We start from the raw sequence: 21,072 nt of genomic DNA, 5'->3' as shown, positions 1-21,072 counted from the left end.
ACCAAGTCTTGGAGCCCTCAAGATGTCTGATTACAAGTGACAAAGCAGCATCTTCTACTCCTAATTCTGAACCAAAATTAGCTGATTTATCTCTTTGACATTGAGAATTTGTGTAGACAGACTGACTAGACCTCATTATCTCATTCATTTCTGAAATGAAGCAGTGGTCAAACTTAAAATATCCAGCACCACTTATGTAGTTTAGTATTTATCAGAAATAAAACAGTCAAACTATCAAAATACCTTATCTAAAAAATAATGGCAGTGAAGGACACTAAATTATATATCAATTAGGCTATAAAGATAATGAGGAAAACCAATCTAACTAAAAACCTTGCTACTAATACTACTTGTGGCTTGTAAAACTCATTCGGATGAGCCACTCATTGTTGTCCAAAGTGATTCTAATTAACGAGAGATGATAGCAGTATATGTCAAATGTTTTTCCATAAACTCACAACAGCAATGAAAACAAATACCACTGTAACAAAGGACATCGTTTACATACATTTATTTAATAAAAGGCATATAATTGTAAATATAGTAAAAATATAGGACTTCCTAAAGTAGGTGATGTGAAATGTATTTTTACAAAGTTAAGCAATATGACATCTATATCAGAATCAGAATCAGAAATACTTTATTGATCCCCGGGGGGAAATTACACAGTACCGGTGCTCCCATTCAAGAGTAGAAAGTAGCATAAATTTACAAATAAAAGTATGTACAAAATATAAAGAATAAGAAATAGAAAATAGAAATATACACATTTACAATATTTAAGTGAAAAATAAAAGTTAAAAAATATATACAGTAGCAATGTATATGTATGTATACATATATGTATGTATTGCACTATTGTGTATGACTATATATGTATTGCACTGACATCAGTCAAGCAGCAGATGTTTATGGTTTGTTTTAGGTCATACTTTAACTAAAAGTTAAAAACATTGTAGCCCAACTTAAGTTTTGCTGATCAATAAAGTGATGCCAATGGCAATACATGAACGTAATCGTTAAAGAAAGTGGGCGCACGTAATTGTGTATGGTTACAGTTATGGTAGTAACTTTTAAAACGTCTAAAATTGTAATATATAGACGTTTGTGAACGTCTTAATTGCTATTATTATATTATTTATTGAGCATCGAGTGCGCGCACGTCACGTTCAGAGACCGTACGTGCTTTACGTTCTGCAGACACGCGCAATGATAACCGGAAGCACCGATGAGAGGAAAATAAAAATCGATGAAATCCACTGTAATTCGCGAGTGTAAACCTCTCACTTACTGTCCTTTTCGCGACCGTGCGCTCGAATTTGTCAGACTTTTACACTGCCACCGTGCCGGAGGGGACGGTAGAGAGCAGAAAAGCTGCTCCATTTCAACGAAGTTGCTCGGTAGGGGTTTAGCTGACGTGTGGAGAAGTTGAGACTGCCAGAGAGCAGATAAACAAACATAAACAAGCAGGGATCAGCTGAGCGCCTGTCCGAACCGAACCAGCAGCACGGAGAGATGTCAGGGAGGACGAGTCTCCTCTTTTGAGCGCAAGAATGATCCACAGGAGACCGTGACTTACACTGATACTAGCTCCATGTCAACTGTCAACACTGGCACACAAAGAATTTCGGAAACACAACACGAGGACCAGCCATAGGCTTTAGCAGAAAATCCACTGCTCCTGTCACTGTCTCTTTGTCAAGACATAGCGAGGCTAGCATGGACAACCAATGAGTTTACCTTCCAGTTTTCAGCTGTAACGAAACGAACACATATTACAGTGCAAGGAGACAGAGGTAAACACTTTTTTATTAACTTTGCTTTTTTCCCCATAAAGGGCCTGCGAACTAAACCACTGAAGCTAGCTTGGCAGGCCACATATCCTGTTTGTGTTTGGACTCTTTATGTGGCTGTTATGTATTCAGGTTTGCTGTTTCTTTTGTCCTAGCGTGTTCTAGAAAGACTAATGTCACTACAAACAACAGCTAACACACTGTAGGCGTTTGCTGCAGATCAACAGGAGCCATGAAATGTAAAATATATGAAATTTTAAGTGGAATTCTGACTGTATCATTAAGTCCATAATTTTTCTTTCCACTCTACAATGTCCCCTACCTTTCAATGATCTGCGGCCACTGGTGTCAGAAGTCGGATTAACATGGCCCACCAGGCAACCCCTAGTTCCCAGAAGGCCCTGATGATGGAGCTGAAGTCTCTGCAGGAGCAGCCGGTGGAGGGCTTTCGCATCACTCTGGTGGAGGAGTCTGACCTCTACAACTGGGAAGTGGCCATCTTTGGGCCCCCAAACACCCTGTACGAGGGAGGCTACTTTAAGGTGGGACAGAACTTTCTAATGCCGAAAGGGCAAGAAAATTATGAATTCAGAATAGCTTATATAGTTTTTTTATATAGTTTATATATATATGTATGTGTATATATGTATATATATGTATGTATACTGTGCTCCTGGGCAAGTTGTTTTTCTTCTTCCTAAGGAGGATGTATAGGAGATTGCTGCAACTTGGAAAACAGCCAGGTAGTTCACTGACGGTGGCTGTGTTTGAACCCAAAGTGTCAGACCAAGCAAAGTCTGTTTAATGGTTGTTGCACTTTTAAAAACTTTAATTCAGCAATGACCTGGCTCACCTCTGCCTGGCCTACGAATTCTTCAGTTTTAAAGCAGCCAGGCAGCCATTTGTGTTTCTCTTGAGGTTTTAGCCTTTCTCCCCCTTGTCCCTCCACTCTCCCCCTTGCTTTATGATGGTTGTGCTTCAGATGGCTATTTTTAGCTGTGAGACCGATTTATAAATGGCACCTCAGAACAGAGAAAGAGTAATAGAGAGGGGCATGACGAGACTCATCTTTCTTTTTCTTTCATGTTACTTATTCAGTGAAACATCTAGAAAATGCAGTACGGTGACAGAGGCTGCATTCAAGTTGGGGCAATGCAGATACCGCTGTAGCTTTCCAGCAATGCCAAAGTAATCCAGAGTAGGCGTCACTGTAGTCTGCTCTCGTAGCTGACCATCATTGATTGAGTTATGCTCTGCCTTTACAGCGATATCCTCGTGTTATCTCTTGTCAAGTCAAGTCAATTTTATTTATGTAGCCTTGAATCACAAGTTTGTTTACAACCTGTACAACATGTTGTATTACACCCTCTATCCTTAGACCCCAGATAAGAAAATAACTCCACACACAAAAACAGGAACAACAGATGACAGATGTGCAATAGGAGCCATAACTAGAATGTCCAGTTTAACTAACCTGCATGTCTTTAAAAGAGACATGTAACACAGAGCCTGACGACGCTTTCAAACCCAGGACCTTCTTGCTTTGTTGCAAATGGTGCGTACCCCTGAGCCACTGTGACACCCACATAATTACATTCATAAATCTAATTCTAATGCTGACTTGTTGAGTCTGGTATGCTACAGAAAGAAATGCCTTGACTATTATGCGTTGGTGCGGGGGTAATTGACCTGCATTTAATGACATATTGGTGGAAGAGATGTGTAACTATGTAACTTTGTTTCTGCTGATGGCTCCTGTGGCACAGTGGGTTAAAGAACATACCATGCGTAGTCATGCATTTGGGACAGGGACAAGATGTTTTGGCTTGTATGTGTCTATATGTCATCACGATAACTGGTAGATATTGAACATTGAAACTCGTGTCAGTGTGTCATGACATCTGTGTTTGGCTGCACTAGTGTAGTGATGAGTTGTGGAGTAATGATAGTCCTATCTTTGTGGCAGCAGTTCAGTGAGAACTGGGGTGGTGTCACACACACAAACACACACACTCAAGCCTTTTACCTAGATAATTTGGAAAGAAAACACAGAGCCAGAAGCACCAACTGTTATGTCACCTAATGTCTATCTCTATTGAAATTATGGATAACATAGATTGTCAACTGCTTCACGATGTGATTGTAGACATGGCTGAATACATGATATGTTTCTCAGTTGTGAAGCTGCGTTGTGGCTGACTACTAGTTATTAGTCAACTTGTGAGGCTGGACAACTCAGCCAAGAGAGAGCTCATTTTTTTCTGCAACGTTACAGTTTGACTTGAAGAGCGAGCAGAATCCAGTTTGTCATACCACTCCAGTCTGGACATTTATACTTTCTGGTTCTCGAAATGTAAAATTAAGTTAACAGCAACTTGCATCTCCATGAGACACCTGCAAAATGTTGCTGTTTCATGTTGTTTCACTTCCTTTTTGTTTGAGGAAGCATGAAGGAAGAATTCAATTTGTCTCACTAGAGAAAGGATGTCTTGCAAAGATTACACATTTTGTTTATATATATACAGTGCTGTGAAAAAGTATTTGCCCCCTTCCTGATTTCTTATTTTTTTGCATATTTGTCACACTTAAATGTTTCAGATCATCAGACAAATGTTAATATTAGACAAAGATAACCAGAGTAAATACAAAATGCAGTTTTTAAATGATGATTTCATTTTATTAAGGGAAAAAAGCTATCCAAACCTACCTGGCCCTATGTGAAAAAGTAATTTTCCCCCAAGACCTAATAACTAGTTGTGCCACCCTTGGCGGCAACGACTGCAATCAAGCGTTTGCGATAACTGGCAATGAGTCTTTTACATCACTGTGGAGGAATTTTGGCCCACTCTTCTTTGCAGAATTGTTTTAATTCAGCCACATTGGAGGGTTTTCGAGCATGAACAGCCTGTTTAAGGTTGTGCCACAGCATCTCAGCTGGATTTAAGTCCGGACTTTGATTAGGCCACTCCAAAACCTTCATTTTGTTTTTTTTAAGCCATTCAGAGGTGGACTTGCTAGTGTGTTTTGGATCATTGTCCTGCTGCATAACCCAAGTGCGCTTGAGCTTGAGGTCTCTAACTGATGGCCGGACAGTCTACTTCAGGATTTTCTGGTAGAGAGCAGAATTCATGGTTCCATCAGTTACGGCAAGTCGTCCAGGTCCTGAAGCAGCAAAGCAGCCCCAGACCATCACACTACCACCACCATGTTTGACTGTTGGTATGATGTTCTTTTTATGAAATGCTGTGTTACTTTTACACCAGATGTAACGGGACGCACACCTTCCAAAAAGTTCAACTTTTGTCTCGTCAGTCCACAGAATATTTTCCCAAAAGTCTTGGGGATCATCAGGATGTTTTTTTGGCAAATGTGAGACAAGCCTTTGTGTACTTTTTGGTCAGCAGTGGTTTTCGCCTCGGAACTCTCCCATGGATGCCATTTTTGTCTCTCTTTCTTATTGTTGAATCATGGACATTGACGTTGAATCATGGACATTGACCTTAACTGAGGCCAGTGAGTCCTGCAGTTCTTTAGATGTTGTTCTTGGTTCTTTTGTGACCTCCTGGATGAGTCGTCGATGCACTCTTGGAGTAATTTTGGTAGGCCGGCCACCCCTGGGAACCACTGTTCCAAGTTTTCTCCATTTGTGGATAGTGGCTCTCACCGTGGTTCGCTGGAGTCCCAAAGCCTTAGAAATGGCTTTGTAACTCTTTCTAGACTGATAGATGTCAATTACTTTGTTTCTCATCTGTTCTTGAATTTCTTTAGACCTCGGCATGATGTTTTGCTTTTTGAGATCTTTCAGCTTGCTTCATTTTGTCAGACAGGTTCTATTTAGGTGATTTCTTGATTCAACAGGTCTGGCAGTAATAAGGCCTGGGTGTGGCTAGTGAAATTGAACTCAGCTTTCCAACCCAATGTGGTTAATCACAGTTAATTCATGATTTAACAAGGGGGGCAATTACTGTTTCACGTAGGGCCAGGTAGGTTTGGATAGCTTTTTTCCCTTAATAAAATGAAATCATCATTTAAAAACTGCATTTTGTATTTACTCTGGTTATCTTTGTCTAATATTAAAATTAGTTTGATGATCTGAAACATTTAAGTGTGACAAATATGCAAAAATATAAGAAATCAGGAAGAGGGCAAATACTTATTCAAAGCACTGTATATAAGTGTATTTGTTTTATTTCAATGTGCTACACCAACCTCATCACCCTCAAGCTGAGACCCACAGGCTCAAAGGACTTACAATAACGGAAGTCAAGCTGTCTGTAAAACGTGTTGACTGTTTGTTCTCCCAGGCTCACATCAAGTTCCCAGTTGACTACCCGTACTCCCCACCAACCTTCCGATTCCTCACCAAAATGTGGCACCCCAACATCTACGAGGTAAAACGAGCCTTTATCATGCGATTTGGCATTCAAATTTAGAGGCCTATTTAGATACCTTCTTGTCTTCATGACAGATGTTACACAGTGTATTTTGTTCTCTTTCCAGAACGGAGATGTGTGCATCTCCATCCTGCACCCTCCTGTTGATGACCCTCAGAGCGGGGAGCTGCCCTCCGAAAGGTGGAACCCCACCCAGAACGTCAGGTAATCTCGACCACACAACCTCTGCTGCTGTGTGCACTTTAATATAGAGATGCAGTCCGTTTCTGTTATTTTGAATACAATGTGGATATTCCGCAATTAGATTCCGGCCGGATACCTATGCATGTCATACCCCTCTGTCTCATTCCCCATGTTTCCTGTCAGCCTGTATATGCCAAGAAAAGAGTCTTAAAAAAAAAAAGAAACAAAAGAAAGCTAAGGGTAGAGGACTTGCCATGCTTGTCAACAAAAAGAACAAACTGTCATGTGATATAAATTGTATTAATAGTGAGTACAAATCAAATGTAATTTTCAAACTGCTAATCAGGAGCAGTGTAAATGAACAATTTTAGCATTCCTTTGTTCTGTGTAACATCTGAAGAACAAAGACACGACTGTGAGGTAGCTTTCAGAATTCCTTTTAAATTCAACACGTCAGCAAGACTCGTGTTGTCGAGGACTAGACGTAAAGTGCTGAGTCTGAGTTTGAAAACCTGAGCAGATTGGGCGCAGCATGTAACTGAGCCGCGAGATGCGTTAACGCCTCTGTCTGGGCTGGGACGAAGCTTACTGAAGTTTCAAAAAGCCTCCACAGAGCTTTTCTTTCATACAACGGTAGGATCTGATATCATGAGTGTCCTCATTTTTCTGTGTGTGTGTGTGTGCATGCTGTTCCTTCATGATCAGGACCATCCTGCTCAGTGTGATCTCTCTGCTCAATGAGCCCAACACCTTCTCCCCGGCCAATGTGGACGCGTCCGTCATGTTTCGCAAATGGAGAGACAGCAAAGGCAAGGACAAGGAGTACGCAGAGATCATCAGGTAATACACAATACTGAGTATTTCATCCACGTGCACACAAATGTACAATGAGAGAATCTTGTACAGAATGTTAGACCCGGACTTTGATTTCATTCTCGTTTGGCCCGCAGGAAGCAGGTGATGTCAACAGCGGCAGAGGCTGAGCGTGACGGCGTCAAAGTGCCGACCACGTTGGCGGAGTACTGCGTCCAGACCAGGGTTCCCTCCCAGGACAGCAGTTCAGACCTTCTCTACGATGACCTCTATGACGATGACATGGAGGAGGAGGACGAGGAGGACGACGAGAGCGAGATGGAGTCCGTAGGTGAAGCCGGGGGGATCAGCGCTGCGGAGGACGGCGGGACGTCCACCAGACGTTACGACAACCAGGACGACTCTGGCAATGAAGACTCGTGATGATCTGGATGATAACTCCTCCCTGCCAACTCACCCGCCCCCAAACACCCCCACCCTCCTTCTTTTAGGTGTTGCGTCACAATTTTTCAGTGTGTGTGCGTGTGCGTGTTTGCACATACAGTGGGGTCAAAGGTCTACTGCCAAAAACTTTTCATCATTTATTAAACTAATACAAATGACTAGTCAAATGGTAGTGCTCCAATGCTATGACTTACATTTTCAGAGAAGGTTTGATGGTACTGAATTTGGTGTTTCCACCGTTTGCCTTAATTACAGCTTGCACTCTGTCCGGCATCAGACGTTTTTTGCAGAGTTTGAGAATTGGAATTATTCCAGCACTGTTTAAGAGCACCCCCAGAGTGTTTGTGATGTTATGTTATATTTCACCTTTTTTTAAATGTTCCCATTGAGGAGGCCGAGGGTCCATCCTCTTCCACATCACTTTAAGCCAGAAGTGATGGCGTGCTTCTGCAGAATAGAGTGGTATTACTCTACAGTCCATGTGCCATTAAATCATGTGCAAGTTACTGACTCCAGACCAGGCAAAACGTCCCCACACCTGAATATTTTTTGTTTTTAGTGTTGCTCTTTCTTGCAACCAACTCCTCACATGCTGTACTGTAAGTTGTTCAGTTGCAACCGTGAAGTCGATTTCTTTTCTTTTGTAAACAAGAGTTTCTTCAAGTCTTCAACAGTGACATTTCAGTGTTCAATCCATGCTAAACCATTAGACTTGTTTTGGCATTAACGAAGTGGTTTGGTAACCGCTACAGTTTGTTGGTCTTTTAACTGTAGATTTGTCATTTGTCAGTTTTGTCGTGTCGGCTTTGCATCTTGGATGCTGATGCAGTTCTGTCTCATAAGGATGTTGGCTTTATACCATGGTGCCATCTGTAGGTCTGTCTGCTCCCTGGTTCCAGTCCCTTTTTTCATGTTCAGACATTACCAGTTACTTAAAATACCATACTAATTAACATTGTATAGGAGCATACATGTGTTAACATTTGAATTACACTGCATACATGGTGAGAAAACATTTTAGAAAATGTCTTTATCACATATAACAGTATTTCAATTACTTCCAAGAATTTCCCAAAGATAAAAGTTACACGTATCAGTTCTAAATAATGCGTTCCTTCTGCAAAGTAAACACGTTGTCTTAGTTTTTGATAAATGATGAAAACAAATTGTCCCTGTGGTGGTCACTTGAACCCCGCTGTAGCTGGCCGGCTCTTCGTCTGGCTGGTCCATGTCAGATTGTATGTTTTTTTGTGTTAAAAGATTAGCTCTATCCACCGTGTCTTTACTTGTTGATGTTTTGTACTTCTTTTCTTTAATTGGTTGACATTCTGTCCTCCCTGACCTGTCCCTGGCTCAGACAGTCTGGCCAAACGGACTCTTTGCCGGTTGGCTCATTAGCCAGCCAATGAGCTGGTCCAGCTTGTCCTGTCGCTGTCCATCAGCGTGTCCCCCCCGTGGCAGAACACCTCTGTCCCCCTCACGCCTGTCTGTTCGACTTTGATGCAATCATCTTGAACTCGCAAGCACAGGCTCTGCTGCGACCCCTCCCCCCTTGGAGCCACCTTCAGTAGTGTCCATCACAACTGCTCCCTCATGATCCCTCAAAGCAACGTCATTTGGTTGGGGGTGAGCAAGGTGAAGACCTTTTTCTCACGTCGCCTCCTACACCTCTCTCTGCCTCTTAAACCTCAGGGCCTCAATAGACTTTCGCTGAGAGAGAAAAAAAACAGTCAAAGAGACACTACACACACTGCTCCTCACCTCCACCTCCTTTTCTTACTTTCTGCATCACTGGGTGGTTTTCGAGGGCAGAGAGTGAACTGAAAGTCTTCAAATCCCACCGCCAGCGTGTTTACACGCGATTGAGTGTTGCTGTTGGTCCTGATCAGGGTCCTGTACGTGGTTTTCTTCTTGGTAGGCTAGAGTCAAATTAAAAAAAATTTAAAAAAAAGGTGAAAACACACCTGTAGGGACTTTCTCCTGGAGACAGTGCTCACATTATGTTGCGATAGATGTGAAAATGTTACGTTTTTGCACCGTGACTCCAATTTAAGCTTAAATGCGACTTAGTCAAAATTGGACGTTGTTACAGTGCTACACCACATCCAGAGTCTGTTTATCGACAGGGACAAAATCATCATGCAGCTTAGTTACACATTTGCATTTGAATGAATATGACACTGATTGCCTGTTATCTGTGTGTGTGTGTGTGTGTGTGTGTGTGTGTGTGTGTGTGTGTGTGTGTGTCTGTGTGTCTGTGTGTCTGTATATTTACTATTCATCTATTGACTACAATGTCAGGGTTTTCTTGTTCCTGTCTCTGTGGAACAGGTGCAGACTTCTGTCACACGAGTGAGTTTGCCCAAACGACCTTTTGGTCTTTGTCCAGTTGAGAAAACATTCAGTGTGTTTGCACTGTGTTCTAGGGCTGTTTTGGGAGGACATGCATTGGCTGAGGATTTGACTGACTTAAAACTATACCCTCTGAGTATTAAACTTTTGAACACACTGAACAGCATAATGTGACTAACATTACTTGTATGGCATGGAAAAGACCACATTTTGAGCTGTGTTTTATGGTTGTGGGTATGAATCTGTTGCCACTTTCAACACAATGGAGCACTGCGCAAACCTTTGATTCAAATGGATGAATTTTACGTCAAGGAAACAAGTACAGCCCCAAAAACATTCATTTTAAAGACTGTGGCGCAATGAATGCATGTAGTGGATTTGACGCTGTTTGAATGAACTCTTCAAGAGATACCTTTTGGATTTTAATGTGAAGCCAGTGGAGTGAAACATTTCCTCCTGGCCTTGTGCTTTGGGGGCTCACGGAGACTGGATTCTGCTGACAATGAGGAGAGGAAATCCACTCCTGAACCAGATCTTTTATTGGATTTGATATCAAGACACAACAGGAAGTGGATAGATACCAGAGATTCTGAACGTTTGACTCTTGATGTGTTCCCCATTTTTGCCCATCCTTCCCCATATAGAGAAGAAGTAATGAATTAGAGTAATAAAATGTACCAATCTCATGCGTGTCTGCTAATGAGCTGGTTTGGTTCACATATTGGGAAATACACTCACTTGCTTTATGGCGGAGAGTTACATGAGATGTCTAATGTCTGACCGTTAAATGTGAAAGTACAGCCAGAAGCCAGTTAGCTTAGCTTTGTGCAAAGAAACAGGTAGTCTGGCTCTGTAGCGGTAACAAGATCTCCCAACCAGCACCTCTTAAGCTTGCTAATTAACACCATTATATGTGTGTTTTTAATTTGTCTAAAAACCAAAGTGTAAAAACAGCAATTTCATTGTCATTGAATTATTTCTTAACTGGGAGTAGTAACTTCCCGGAGTCTCAGCTGGAAGCCTGGCAACTGCTTTGAGCCAAGAAACAGTCCAGTCCAAATTGTCGTTTTTACGTTTAAGTTTTTGTACAGACTAAGCACACGATGTATAAGTCTTAATTAGTGAGCATTTGGAGGTGCTGGTTTCCAGTTTTTATGCTAAGCTAAGCTAACCGGTTGGTGGCTATAGCTTCATATTTAACGAACAGACATAAAAGTATTGTCAATCTTCTCATCACACTCTGCCAGAAAGCAAGTTTCCCAAAATGTCAAACTATTACTTTTAATATGAAGGCAGCCGGTTAGCTTATCTTAGCACAGAGACTGGAAGAGGGGAAACAGCTAGCTTGGCTTTGCCCAAAGGTAACAATATCCACCTACCAGCACATCTAAAACTCATTAATTAACACGCTAACTGGTTGCTTAATCTGTTTAAAAAAATGTAGAAAGGTTGTGGTTTTACCAGGAGTATATTTCTTGGCCAGGTGCATTGAGTTCCTGAAGTCTACCTTTGGACAGAACCAAGCTAGTTGTTTACCTTTGTTTCTAGTATTTGTGCTAAGCTAAGCTAACTGGCTGCTGGCATGAGCTTCTTATTTAACAGACACAGATGAGAGTGCTCTCAATCTTCTCATCACTCTCAGCAAGAAAGCAAATAAATGTTTAACAATTGCTTTAAAGCCAAATTTTTGCCTCCCATCGCAAATGTAGAAATTAGAATCTGCATTATTGTTTTTTTAGCGTAATGTCTAGGCGTAGTGTAGCCCCTATTATAGCAATTCAATGATCAGTTTAGAGCTCTTGAATCTTAAAATCCTCCTCTTTTTTACTGAAATGTATGCCTTGTTTTTATAATGAGGGCAGGTGGAGAAAAGCTAAGGAGGCCTTTTGAGGGAAGAGAGCAACCAACAATTATTATCTCCGAGGGATGGTGATAATTCCCAAACTCAACCTAAGAAATGACTCACTGAAAAGGTCTGCAGTCTGAGATGTCGAGACAAAAGATTGAATTAAATCATTTTGTTCATTTAATCCGTGTGTGTGAGCATGTGTGTGTGCACAAGTGTGTTTTTGGTTTTTTTTTTGGAAATGTGCGACTTCACACGGTCACACTTGTCAGACTGAACCTGTGTGTGTCCACAGTGCTACCACGACGTGTCCACACCCTATTGATATAAATGCTGTCCTTGTTGGTTTCTTCTTTGATTTTATGTCTTTTTTTCCCCTCATCATTATGTGTTTGTGAGGATGCAAATGTCACTCATAAAGTTTCTATTGTAAAAAAAAAAAAAAAAAAAAAAAAAATGCATTGTTGGGTTTGTTTGCAGTATAGCTTTGATATCTGTTGCTAAGCCCACATGTCATGGAAAACAGACAACACAGCCAGTTGGTTTTTGGAGTAACATTAGGAGTGATATGCAAATAGAGCCATACAGTTATTGTGGTTAAGTTGGGAAATCATTCAAAATAAAACAGTATGTCATTGAAGCCTGCTGAAAGGTTTTCACCTTATTTTGCCATTGACCGCTGGTCACTACTACATGCTACATTGATTATTGGTGTGTTATAATTTACATTTATTATCTTAGTGTTATGTCACCCAAATGACATAAAAACATACCTCTAGATATCCAGTCATGGAAATAGTTCTGCTTACTTTGTTCAGATGTTGAGATATCTGTCTCTGAGATTTCTGCCTATATTCCAACACAATTGATTTGAATGGAAAGTTGTTTGTTGTGCACACAGCACCTCTCTAATAGTCCCTGTTGACGGTATAACATTGTTCTGGGGAAGCCATGTTGCTTTTAATGTTTTTAATTAAAATTTGTAATGCTTTGAGCACCACAAACAAAATGCCATTCATTTCCATTGTTTTGAGGTGGAAGCAGAACCAATCAGAATGAGTGAACCTCAAATCCCAGCACCCTAATTTAAGTTAATTATGACACTAAATGAAAGAGATGATTTTACGATACTCCATACCTTATAATAATGATCACACATAAACTAACAAGTTGCAGAATAAAAGTTTAATCATGAAGGGATGTGTAATTTCAATTCAGAACAGGCCGTTGTCTTTTATCATTGAGAGAGGAGCTTTTATGCTCCACCAGGCGTGAAATTAATTACTGGTTCAATGATGCCCTGATGGGTCTTAAAGCAATATTTCAGCTTTTGCACAGAGTACAGTGTTACTTCATAGTGTACTGTGTACCTCATGGAAGTAGAAAGACACTTTGGGCACTTTCACTGACCTCCACTTACTTGTTCCATGTTCACTGTGTGTCCTTGAAATACCCAGAAGAAAAATGGAATTGAAGTGAGTGCTTCCACTCTGCCTTACGAGGTGAAAGAACACATTTGTTTCTTTAATTGCCCTTATTTCATCCCCTCAGCAGACTCAATGTAATCCTGCATGTTGATGCGATGTTGAGAGCAGAACATGTTCCTGTGTATAGTGCAGTGTGGCAGTACCAGTGACCAGGGTCAAGTTTGAAGTCCCACTCGAATGTCCCCATTTGCTTGTAAGAGAACTTGTATAAATGTATGTGGATAAAATGTATGTGTGCTGCTTCCAGCTTTTTAGGTTTATGCTAGATCAATCATAGTTGACTGAATTAAAAAAAAAATAGATTGAATATTATGATTTGGCCCAGATTATTAACAGCATCTGTGCTGACTGTACATAAAACCCCTGCTCACTCATCTTCTCTCGAAATGAAGATGGAGTCCCAATGCTGACTGGTTTCAATGACATTATTCATCATCTTAAATCACTTGCTTTTTCACTGAAGAACAGCTTAACTAATCCTTCATCAGTCAAGGACAGACACCACAAAAAGTAGGTAAGACCTGGTAATGCCTCAAGTGTCCACAATCTAATATATGATGTTTGCAAATGGTTTCATTAATATACTAAGGGCTATAAAATATATAGTTTACTATATCATCCCTGAAAAGTATTGTTAACCTGACATTTATGATAATGTGTATATTCACCCAGAATCATTGTATAATAATAGTCTCTCAAATCTTATGACCACAGTTTCTAACATAATAAATCGCTCTCCATTACTGGCTTTTAATTTCTGGACAGGAACTAATTTGCAAAAATAATAGGTGTATCTCACTTTTATTTGGATGCTGAGAACTGATAAAAAAAAAAGTGCTAACAGGTCATCTATGGTGTATTTCTACACCCTGCAGTGTTTTCTTGTCTATGGTAACAAATGTACACCTGCGTTGTAAAGATTTCTTGTTTTTGTCCCCGCCCTGTGGCAGCTTCTGGTGACTACAATGTATTTTTATCTTTCTGCCTGAGCAAGTTATTTTTACACCAGTATTGAATGCTGTCTTCTTTTTTTTTGAGAGCTCACGTTTTATATATTTTTCACATTTTAAAATAAGATTTTGGAAATATCCAGGTGCACGAAACCTGTTATATTTATTTTGAACACATTCCACCTACAGACAGTATTAAAACATGTTCTCCCCTTCAGGTTTACACTCCAGAGTTCAAGTGGGACTGAGTGATAGGAGAGTGTTACTTTCCATCTCCTTGATTTATTTCTCCTTCACTAAGTTTTGTGTCTTAGTTTATTTACATTTAAACATGAGTGTTTTAAATCTCATTACATATGACTTGGTAGATTCAAAGACACAGACAAGCATTTTTTTGTACAGTGACTAAGGTCAAATCAGTAATTTGGATTTAAAGCATTGATTCACTTGCTCCTTTGTTTTACCAGAAGGGAATCTACTCAGCCTCACAGTATACAGTAAACACACTTCAACAGTATTCAAACCTGACACAGACACAATCATCAATCCCATAAATTGCAGATGTCACATTGGGTCCCACATGCCAGTTGACTGTCATTTCCCTTCTTTAAACATCCCGTCTGCACATTCTACCTCCTGGCTCATCACTGTCTGTCCTGCTGAGCCCCCAAGTGTCTGTGTGCTGCTCTCAGTGTGTCCTGCAGGTCTTTGTACTGAGCCAGAGTGCAGGCTTCCTCCAGCTGGGCCCAGCAGTAGTCCTGGTGCTCGTCGGACAAAGCCACCGCTGTCCCTGGGTCTCTCAGCTCGGCCAGCCAGTACAGCACCTCTTTGGGTCTGCCTCGCACCTCATAGCGCAGCTCCTGCAAAAAGCCGTCAATCACCCGCAGGTGCTCCGCCCCCAGCCCTGCCTCCTCCTTGGTCTCTCTCAGAGCTGTGGTGAAGTCGTCCTCACCTGGGTCCACATGACCTGGTGGTGAACAGGTTAGATGTAACTGGCACAAAGAACATTTAATGCTTCATGAGCAGACTTTAGCTCAACAACATGATAAATGTACTGCTTTTGAACTTGTAAACACCTTTGGGTGGGGTCCAGTGGTGTTCCCCATAAGAGGTCTGCAAGAGGAGGTACTCGATGTTGTCTGGTGGAGGGACACGACTGGCTAGACGACGAAAAACTATGAAGCCACAAGCACGCAGCGCCATCTCCCTGTTCAGCAACTTCACACACAAACACATTTGGCATTAGGTTGTATTCCAGGAAGCCACCTGTCCATTAGAGCTAAGGTCAGTTTTTAATACCAGAAATAAAGAACCACCACTCTCCATGGGAGTGCAAAGTGTGACCCTTTGCACTTTGTGGGGGAAACTGTTACATTACCATGGATTACAAAATAAAGTTACATCAAAAAGTACTTGTAAAGTATAATTAAGTTGCATGTTGTTACTTTTTCACATTTTGTTTCTACATGATGGATAGATTTGCAAATAAAAGTAGAATAGTTAAAAGTGTATTTGACAGGTGAAGTCCATAGATGACATGCATAACAAATGTTCAGTAAAGGAGAATGTGTATATAGACCCACATATGTGTTATTAGTTCTGTTGACTAACACATACAAACTGCTATGATGGTAACATATAAGGTTAACGTAATTGTGTGAAATTTTGAAGAATAAAATTTTTTATTATCAAAATACCAAATATTTTTCGGGGGGGGGGGTACATCCACATGGGAATGACAGTCACCATACTGGCCAATATATCACCAGCTCCTCATATTCTATTGGGGTAAACCTTTTAAGTGCATGCTTTCCTGTTCAACATACTGCCCTAATTATAGCCTTTAAAGCTGAGTTAAGAAAGTTGATATTAACGAACACAACCGGTCATATCTTTGACTATACTGCTGTGTATTCAAATAGTCAAATAGTAGGTAATTAAACGGCTCCTACGTCGCTATAGCTGACAAGAACGTCGCAACAGGCGTTAGCTAAGTTAGCACACTGCAATTTGTGCTGATAGTGTGACACACAGACCCACGTACAGCACCGCTGCTACAGAATTATTTACTGCTTTTAGCATCTCCAGCACGTTAGCTAGCTTACTTCTCTGCTCGCTCAGATCAGATGTCAAACATCAGAGTGAGTGCACTCCGCTTCATGCACACTGACTGCAGGTTGGACGAGTAGTTATTTACTCACTATGACGAGTTTTGTTTGGGTGCAGTATGTTTCTCACCTGCTGGGAGGCCGCGGAGCTCAGCGGTGCACGAAGAAATGGGTCCGGTGCTCTTTGAAGACGGACACAAACAGTTCCGCTTTGTAAAGCTGCTTTGACAGTACTCGTAGCATATTACTGCAGGTGGTGAGAGGGGTATTCAAATTCCATACTTAAGTAAAGTTACATCAAGTCAAAATGAAATTGTAAAATAAAAGTTCTCATTATGAAGAATGGCTGTATTCATATTATCATATTGTAATATATATATTGTGTTATATTAATTGATTATTGTTGTAATTACACTGTTCTAATCTATAATGATGTATTATCTTATAAAAGTATTTTATATTTTATATATAAAAAGTAACTGGTAACTATAGCTGCACTGCTAATAAATGCAATGCAGTCAAAAGTATAACATTTCCCCCTGAAACGTAGTGAAGTACAAGTAGCAGAAAGTGTAAATACAAGTACCCCAGTATTATACTAGGTACAGTACTTGAGTAAATGTACATAGTTACTTTCCACTGTGACTACTATAACTGCAGATGATGATGGTGATAGGATAAGAATAATCTAGGGACAGGTGAAATCATAAGACTGCAATGCGCAAATAAATAATCATATATATTGTTTAAATCATTACATTTAAATAGATAAATTCATCTCTCACAATGACAGATTAAACAAATGGGTTCATGATAAACTTGCATAGTTCTTTACTATCAAATAGCTGACACCGATAAGAAATGTACCCAGTGTAGATAGGGCCAACTGAAGACAGCTTGTGCCTAAAGATAATAGAGACAGGGCCTCCTTCCCACGCAAGCCAGGCTGTCAGCAGTACAGTTGTTCATCTTGACAGAGGAGACACCGCCGCTGAGCTTCAAGGTAAAGACAAAACCTCTCCCAAAATGCCTGTTTTGTCATTTTCAAGTACAGATATATAGTGAGAGGGAGAGACAGACGGAGAAGATGCATACACACAATGTAACTTCAAGGAACTGTACAAATTTAGCCTATAGTCTCTTGGGACTCACTTAAAGAAAATATGTTGTTTTCCTAACATAAACAATTATTTTGCTTTTCTGTAGCTCCTTCCCTCATAGCACATAGCTGTCTGTGGTTTAGCCAGAGGCCTCATGACATGTGACTTTCGCTGCTACTACGACTGTGCTTACTCAGCCTGCACAGTAGTGCTCATTATTCCACTCCGCTATACATGAATCACACTTGGGGTCAGGTTCCCCTGCATCCAGATATTTTTGGTATATACTGACTGTCACAGACATTACCCGTAGATGTAGGACTGTGGGCTCCAGATGACGAATGCTTTTGTACAATCATGTCAGCCAAATCTACGTTTTATGTCATTGTATTTGGTCCACTTGTGTCACTTTGTGTAGATCATACATACTGTAATGATTAGGCAGTTTCATCTTGTATTCAGGGAACACACAACAAGCAAAAAAAGGGACCAATATTAGGGATTAATATTGCAGGCCTGAGTATGTGTGGAGCTGATCAGTGCCATGAGATGTCCTTGCTTGGATTCTTCAAGCTGAATGTTCTGGAGATGTCGTGGACTAAATTTAAGACGACAACTGTGATGGGAGGTGCCAACACAATAATCTGCAGTGACAAATCCAAAAGCCACACTTTTCATGTGTGTAGTTGAGATTTAAATTGAAGTTCTCCCCCTAGAAATACAGCACAGTTTCTGCGCTGCGCAGATGGCACCAATTGCAGGATAGTTACAACCAAACTTGTGATTTGGTAAAGAAAAATAATAATATTCTTCTTTATGAGAAATATTGAATTGTGGTACTTCCTGTTTGCCCCCTGAACAGCATTTCACAGAGCCATGGAGGAGAAGGGGCAGCCTACAGGAGGGCCTCATTTTGTGGGCAAGAAGGATGAGCTCATTGAAGCGAAGCGCTCTTTCAGAACACTAGAAGGTCGGGATATACTGATCATCCACCACCAGGGACTCTTCTACGCTATGGACTCTTACTGTTATCGTGAGTACAGTTCTTCTTGTGCTGAACTCAAAACAGCTGCTGCTCATGAGAGAGGGAAAGTGTGCCCATTGTGCTTTAGTTTCACTTCAAATTATTGGCCATTATTCTCGTCTGGATCAAAGGTGTTTGTCTACAAACGCTCACTGTCACTGAACCAACTCAAAAGTAAGTTGCTGCTTATGGAGATCCTGTCATGGGACATTGAACACCGAGCTGCCTTACTTTGTTGTCCATAGGACATTTTAGCACATATCACCTCTAAAGTGTGTCCACTCAGCAAAAGGTTAGTGTGCCGTAAAGTGTTTGCTTATTCTGCAATACACTGATGCTCTACCCTCTCAACAGATTCTGGGGGAGCGCTGCAGAATGGAGACATTGAGGTGAGGTTTACATTTGATTTAAGAGATTAGAGTTTGTTGTTTTTTTGTCTGACCCAGAGAAAAGAAGCCAAAAGGCCATTTAAGTTAAAGTACTGGAGTGTACTTTTGTGTTTTTATCACATTCATGCTTTCACAGGCCATTCCATCTGTACCAAAACCCTTAAAGGCAACTGCTAGGCTGAGGCATACAGAGGAATGCTGTAATTAAGATATCAAACCTGCATTACATTAATATAATATTATGCTAATGTTGGTGGGCTTAAATGACCTACACTTATCCCACATGAGGCTGTTTATCTGCTCTCTTTCAACACACTCGCAGGAAATTGGCGGCAAGCTGTGCATAATTTGTCCAAATCACAAGTACAAGATCTCTCTTGCCAAAGGGGAGGGCATATACAAGGCCACCGACCCCAGGGAAAAGGCACCTGTGCCCAGATGGTACTCCAAGGGCGTGAAGCAGCGGATCCACATGGTCACTGAGGCCAACGGGGAAGTCTATGTCCAGCTCTCTGGGGACACATCCTGGATCGAGTCAGACTACTTCCAGGGAGAGAAGGGCAAGGTGGAGAGGGCCAAAGCAGAGGCAGCTGAGAAGAAAACATCTCGATAGCAACACAGATGGATGAGGATGGCGTCTCTGTGGTCTCCTGGTGTCTCCCCTGATCTCCTCTAAATGATTGCATGATGACTGTGAAGAGAGGATGTTAGACATTTAATGACATGTTATTTGTGCTCTGTCTCAAGTAATCAGTAGGGCTTGCATGGCCTTAACAATGGGACTTGTTTTTAATAAGTTTGGAAGTGTTTAGAATTTTTAATTACTTTATTTGTCGCTTGCTAGTTGTTTACATGATATTAAAATCTTTCAAGTCCTATATTTCCATGTTATGGACATGTGCATTTCAACACCATCACGTAGTTCACTGAATAAACATTTTTTATGGATGAATTTTTGATTTCTGGTACTCAATTTGTTCTCAGATTAGGCAGTGGCACGAGATAGTTTAAAGTGCACCCACACTGGTGTATCCCTCAGCATTTCAATATGTATCAATACCCTCATGTATTATGCATACAGTGAATGAATCAATAAGATAAAAAGGTTTACGCTGATCAATAATGTCCTAAAGTGGAAAATCGTTAATGTAAAATATAAAGATCATGCTACAATACTGGCCACTTTTTTGTGATTCCATGTCTGTTTATTCCCTCAGTTAACATCAGAGAGCATGAAGCACAGGGTGCATAGATTCCAGCTTTTGGGATTTGTGTTGTGACTTGTTTCTTGTCCATTGGCAAAACATTCCTTCAGCGACTGTGGAAAAAAAAAAAACCTGCTGAGGACACCGAGCGAATCCCTGAGGTTGTTAAAAGGTGTGTTGACAGCAGCTTCAGACAGGTACAGTGGCTGGCTGGAAGGTGTGGCTCATCATGGGCCTCCTGGTGCATATTCTGTGGGGAAATTCAGGGTTTTGCTCAACATTCAACATTCAACATCTAATCTTCTCATCTAACTCTCGGCATGAAAAGTGTGTTTCCCAAAATGTCTAACTATTTCTTTAAAATTCATGTCACCTGTATCACTAAACCTGACGTTGTTACATGTTGCTCTGTTGTGATTTTGATGTGGCACTGTCGTGCTTAAATTATTACTCTAACGATTTAGTGCTGTGCTTCCATAAAATTAACTTTTAGTTTCAGTCAGAATGGGTCAAGCTCCAAAAACGCTGGCTCCTACAATTCCCATAATGCATCTTGATAATGTCTTGTGTTAGACCTTCCCTGCCTGGAAAACACCCATGTCTTTCAAACTCACAAACACCTCCAGCAGACTTTCAATAATACATTTAAACTCCAGTCTGTCATAAATGTGATATAATTATGGTAAAAAAATACAAAGGTGAGGTTGTTCATGTGGCCTCTGTGAAGAAATGTTTAATCATAATTTATTGCATTGCCATTCTGTGCTTAAAATGCAATGCAAAATAAGACAGCCTCTCGCATTCAGATTATTACTCTGTTTCTGTGCCCATTGCACAGGCTAACCGTGACATGGTTGGGTTGAGAACTCAAAGACTATGGGGTATGATGTTCCTCTGTGCATAAATGATGTTGGTCTCTGGAGCTGGCCTACAGCAAACTCACAGCCCAGTCTGAAGCCTCGGCCTATGTAACGCTTCGAATAC

At 40.8% G+C, this 21,072-nt stretch overlaps 3 protein-coding genes across 4 annotated transcripts; 2 read left to right on the top strand and 1 right to left on the bottom strand.

The window, feature by feature from the left end:
- Positions 1-1,706: 1,706 nt before the first annotated feature.
- ube2r2 (ubiquitin-conjugating enzyme E2R 2) lies at positions 1,707-7,606 on the top strand. Its single transcript, XM_070902510.1, has 6 exons — positions 1,707-1,796; positions 2,146-2,335; positions 6,098-6,184; positions 6,294-6,391; positions 7,076-7,210; positions 7,321-7,606. The coding sequence occupies exons 2-6, from the start codon at positions 2,159-2,161 to the stop codon at positions 7,604-7,606; spliced, it is 783 nt and encodes a 260-aa protein (XP_070758611.1). The 5' UTR covers positions 1,707-1,796; positions 2,146-2,158.
- A 6,800-nt stretch (positions 7,607-14,406) lies between these two features.
- On the bottom strand, positions 14,407-16,518 carry nudt2 (nudix (nucleoside diphosphate linked moiety X)-type motif 2). Of its 2 annotated transcripts, none has more exons than XM_070903074.1 (3): positions 16,501-16,518; positions 15,339-15,480; positions 14,407-15,229 (listed from the first exon to the last, which is right to left on the bottom strand). In XM_070903074.1, the coding sequence occupies exons 2-3, from the start codon at positions 15,463-15,465 to the stop codon at positions 14,907-14,909; spliced, it is 450 nt and encodes a 149-aa protein (XP_070759175.1). In that variant the 5' UTR covers positions 15,466-15,480; positions 16,501-16,518; the 3' UTR covers positions 14,407-14,906. The 2 variants fall into 2 exon arrangements, with proteins under 2 accessions (XP_070759175.1, XP_070759174.1); XM_070903073.1 differs by having other exon boundaries at positions 16,368-16,506.
- A 1,814-nt stretch (positions 16,519-18,332) lies between these two features.
- Positions 18,333-19,684, top strand: rfesd (Rieske (Fe-S) domain containing). Its single transcript, XM_070903308.1, has 3 exons — positions 18,333-18,503; positions 18,849-18,883; positions 19,206-19,684. Exons 1-3 carry the CDS (start codon positions 18,347-18,349, stop codon positions 19,494-19,496), a joined length of 483 nt encoding a protein of 160 aa, XP_070759409.1. The 5' UTR covers positions 18,333-18,346; the 3' UTR covers positions 19,497-19,684.
- Positions 19,685-21,072: the final 1,388 nt, after the last annotated feature.

The sequence above is a fragment of the Enoplosus armatus genome, chromosome 3, assembly GCF_043641665.1.
Source record: "Enoplosus armatus isolate fEnoArm2 chromosome 3, fEnoArm2.hap1, whole genome shotgun sequence".
In the NCBI taxonomy this organism is placed as follows: domain Eukaryota; kingdom Metazoa; phylum Chordata; class Actinopteri; order Centrarchiformes; family Enoplosidae; genus Enoplosus; species Enoplosus armatus.
This window is presented reverse-complemented; position numbering and strand designations above follow the sequence as displayed.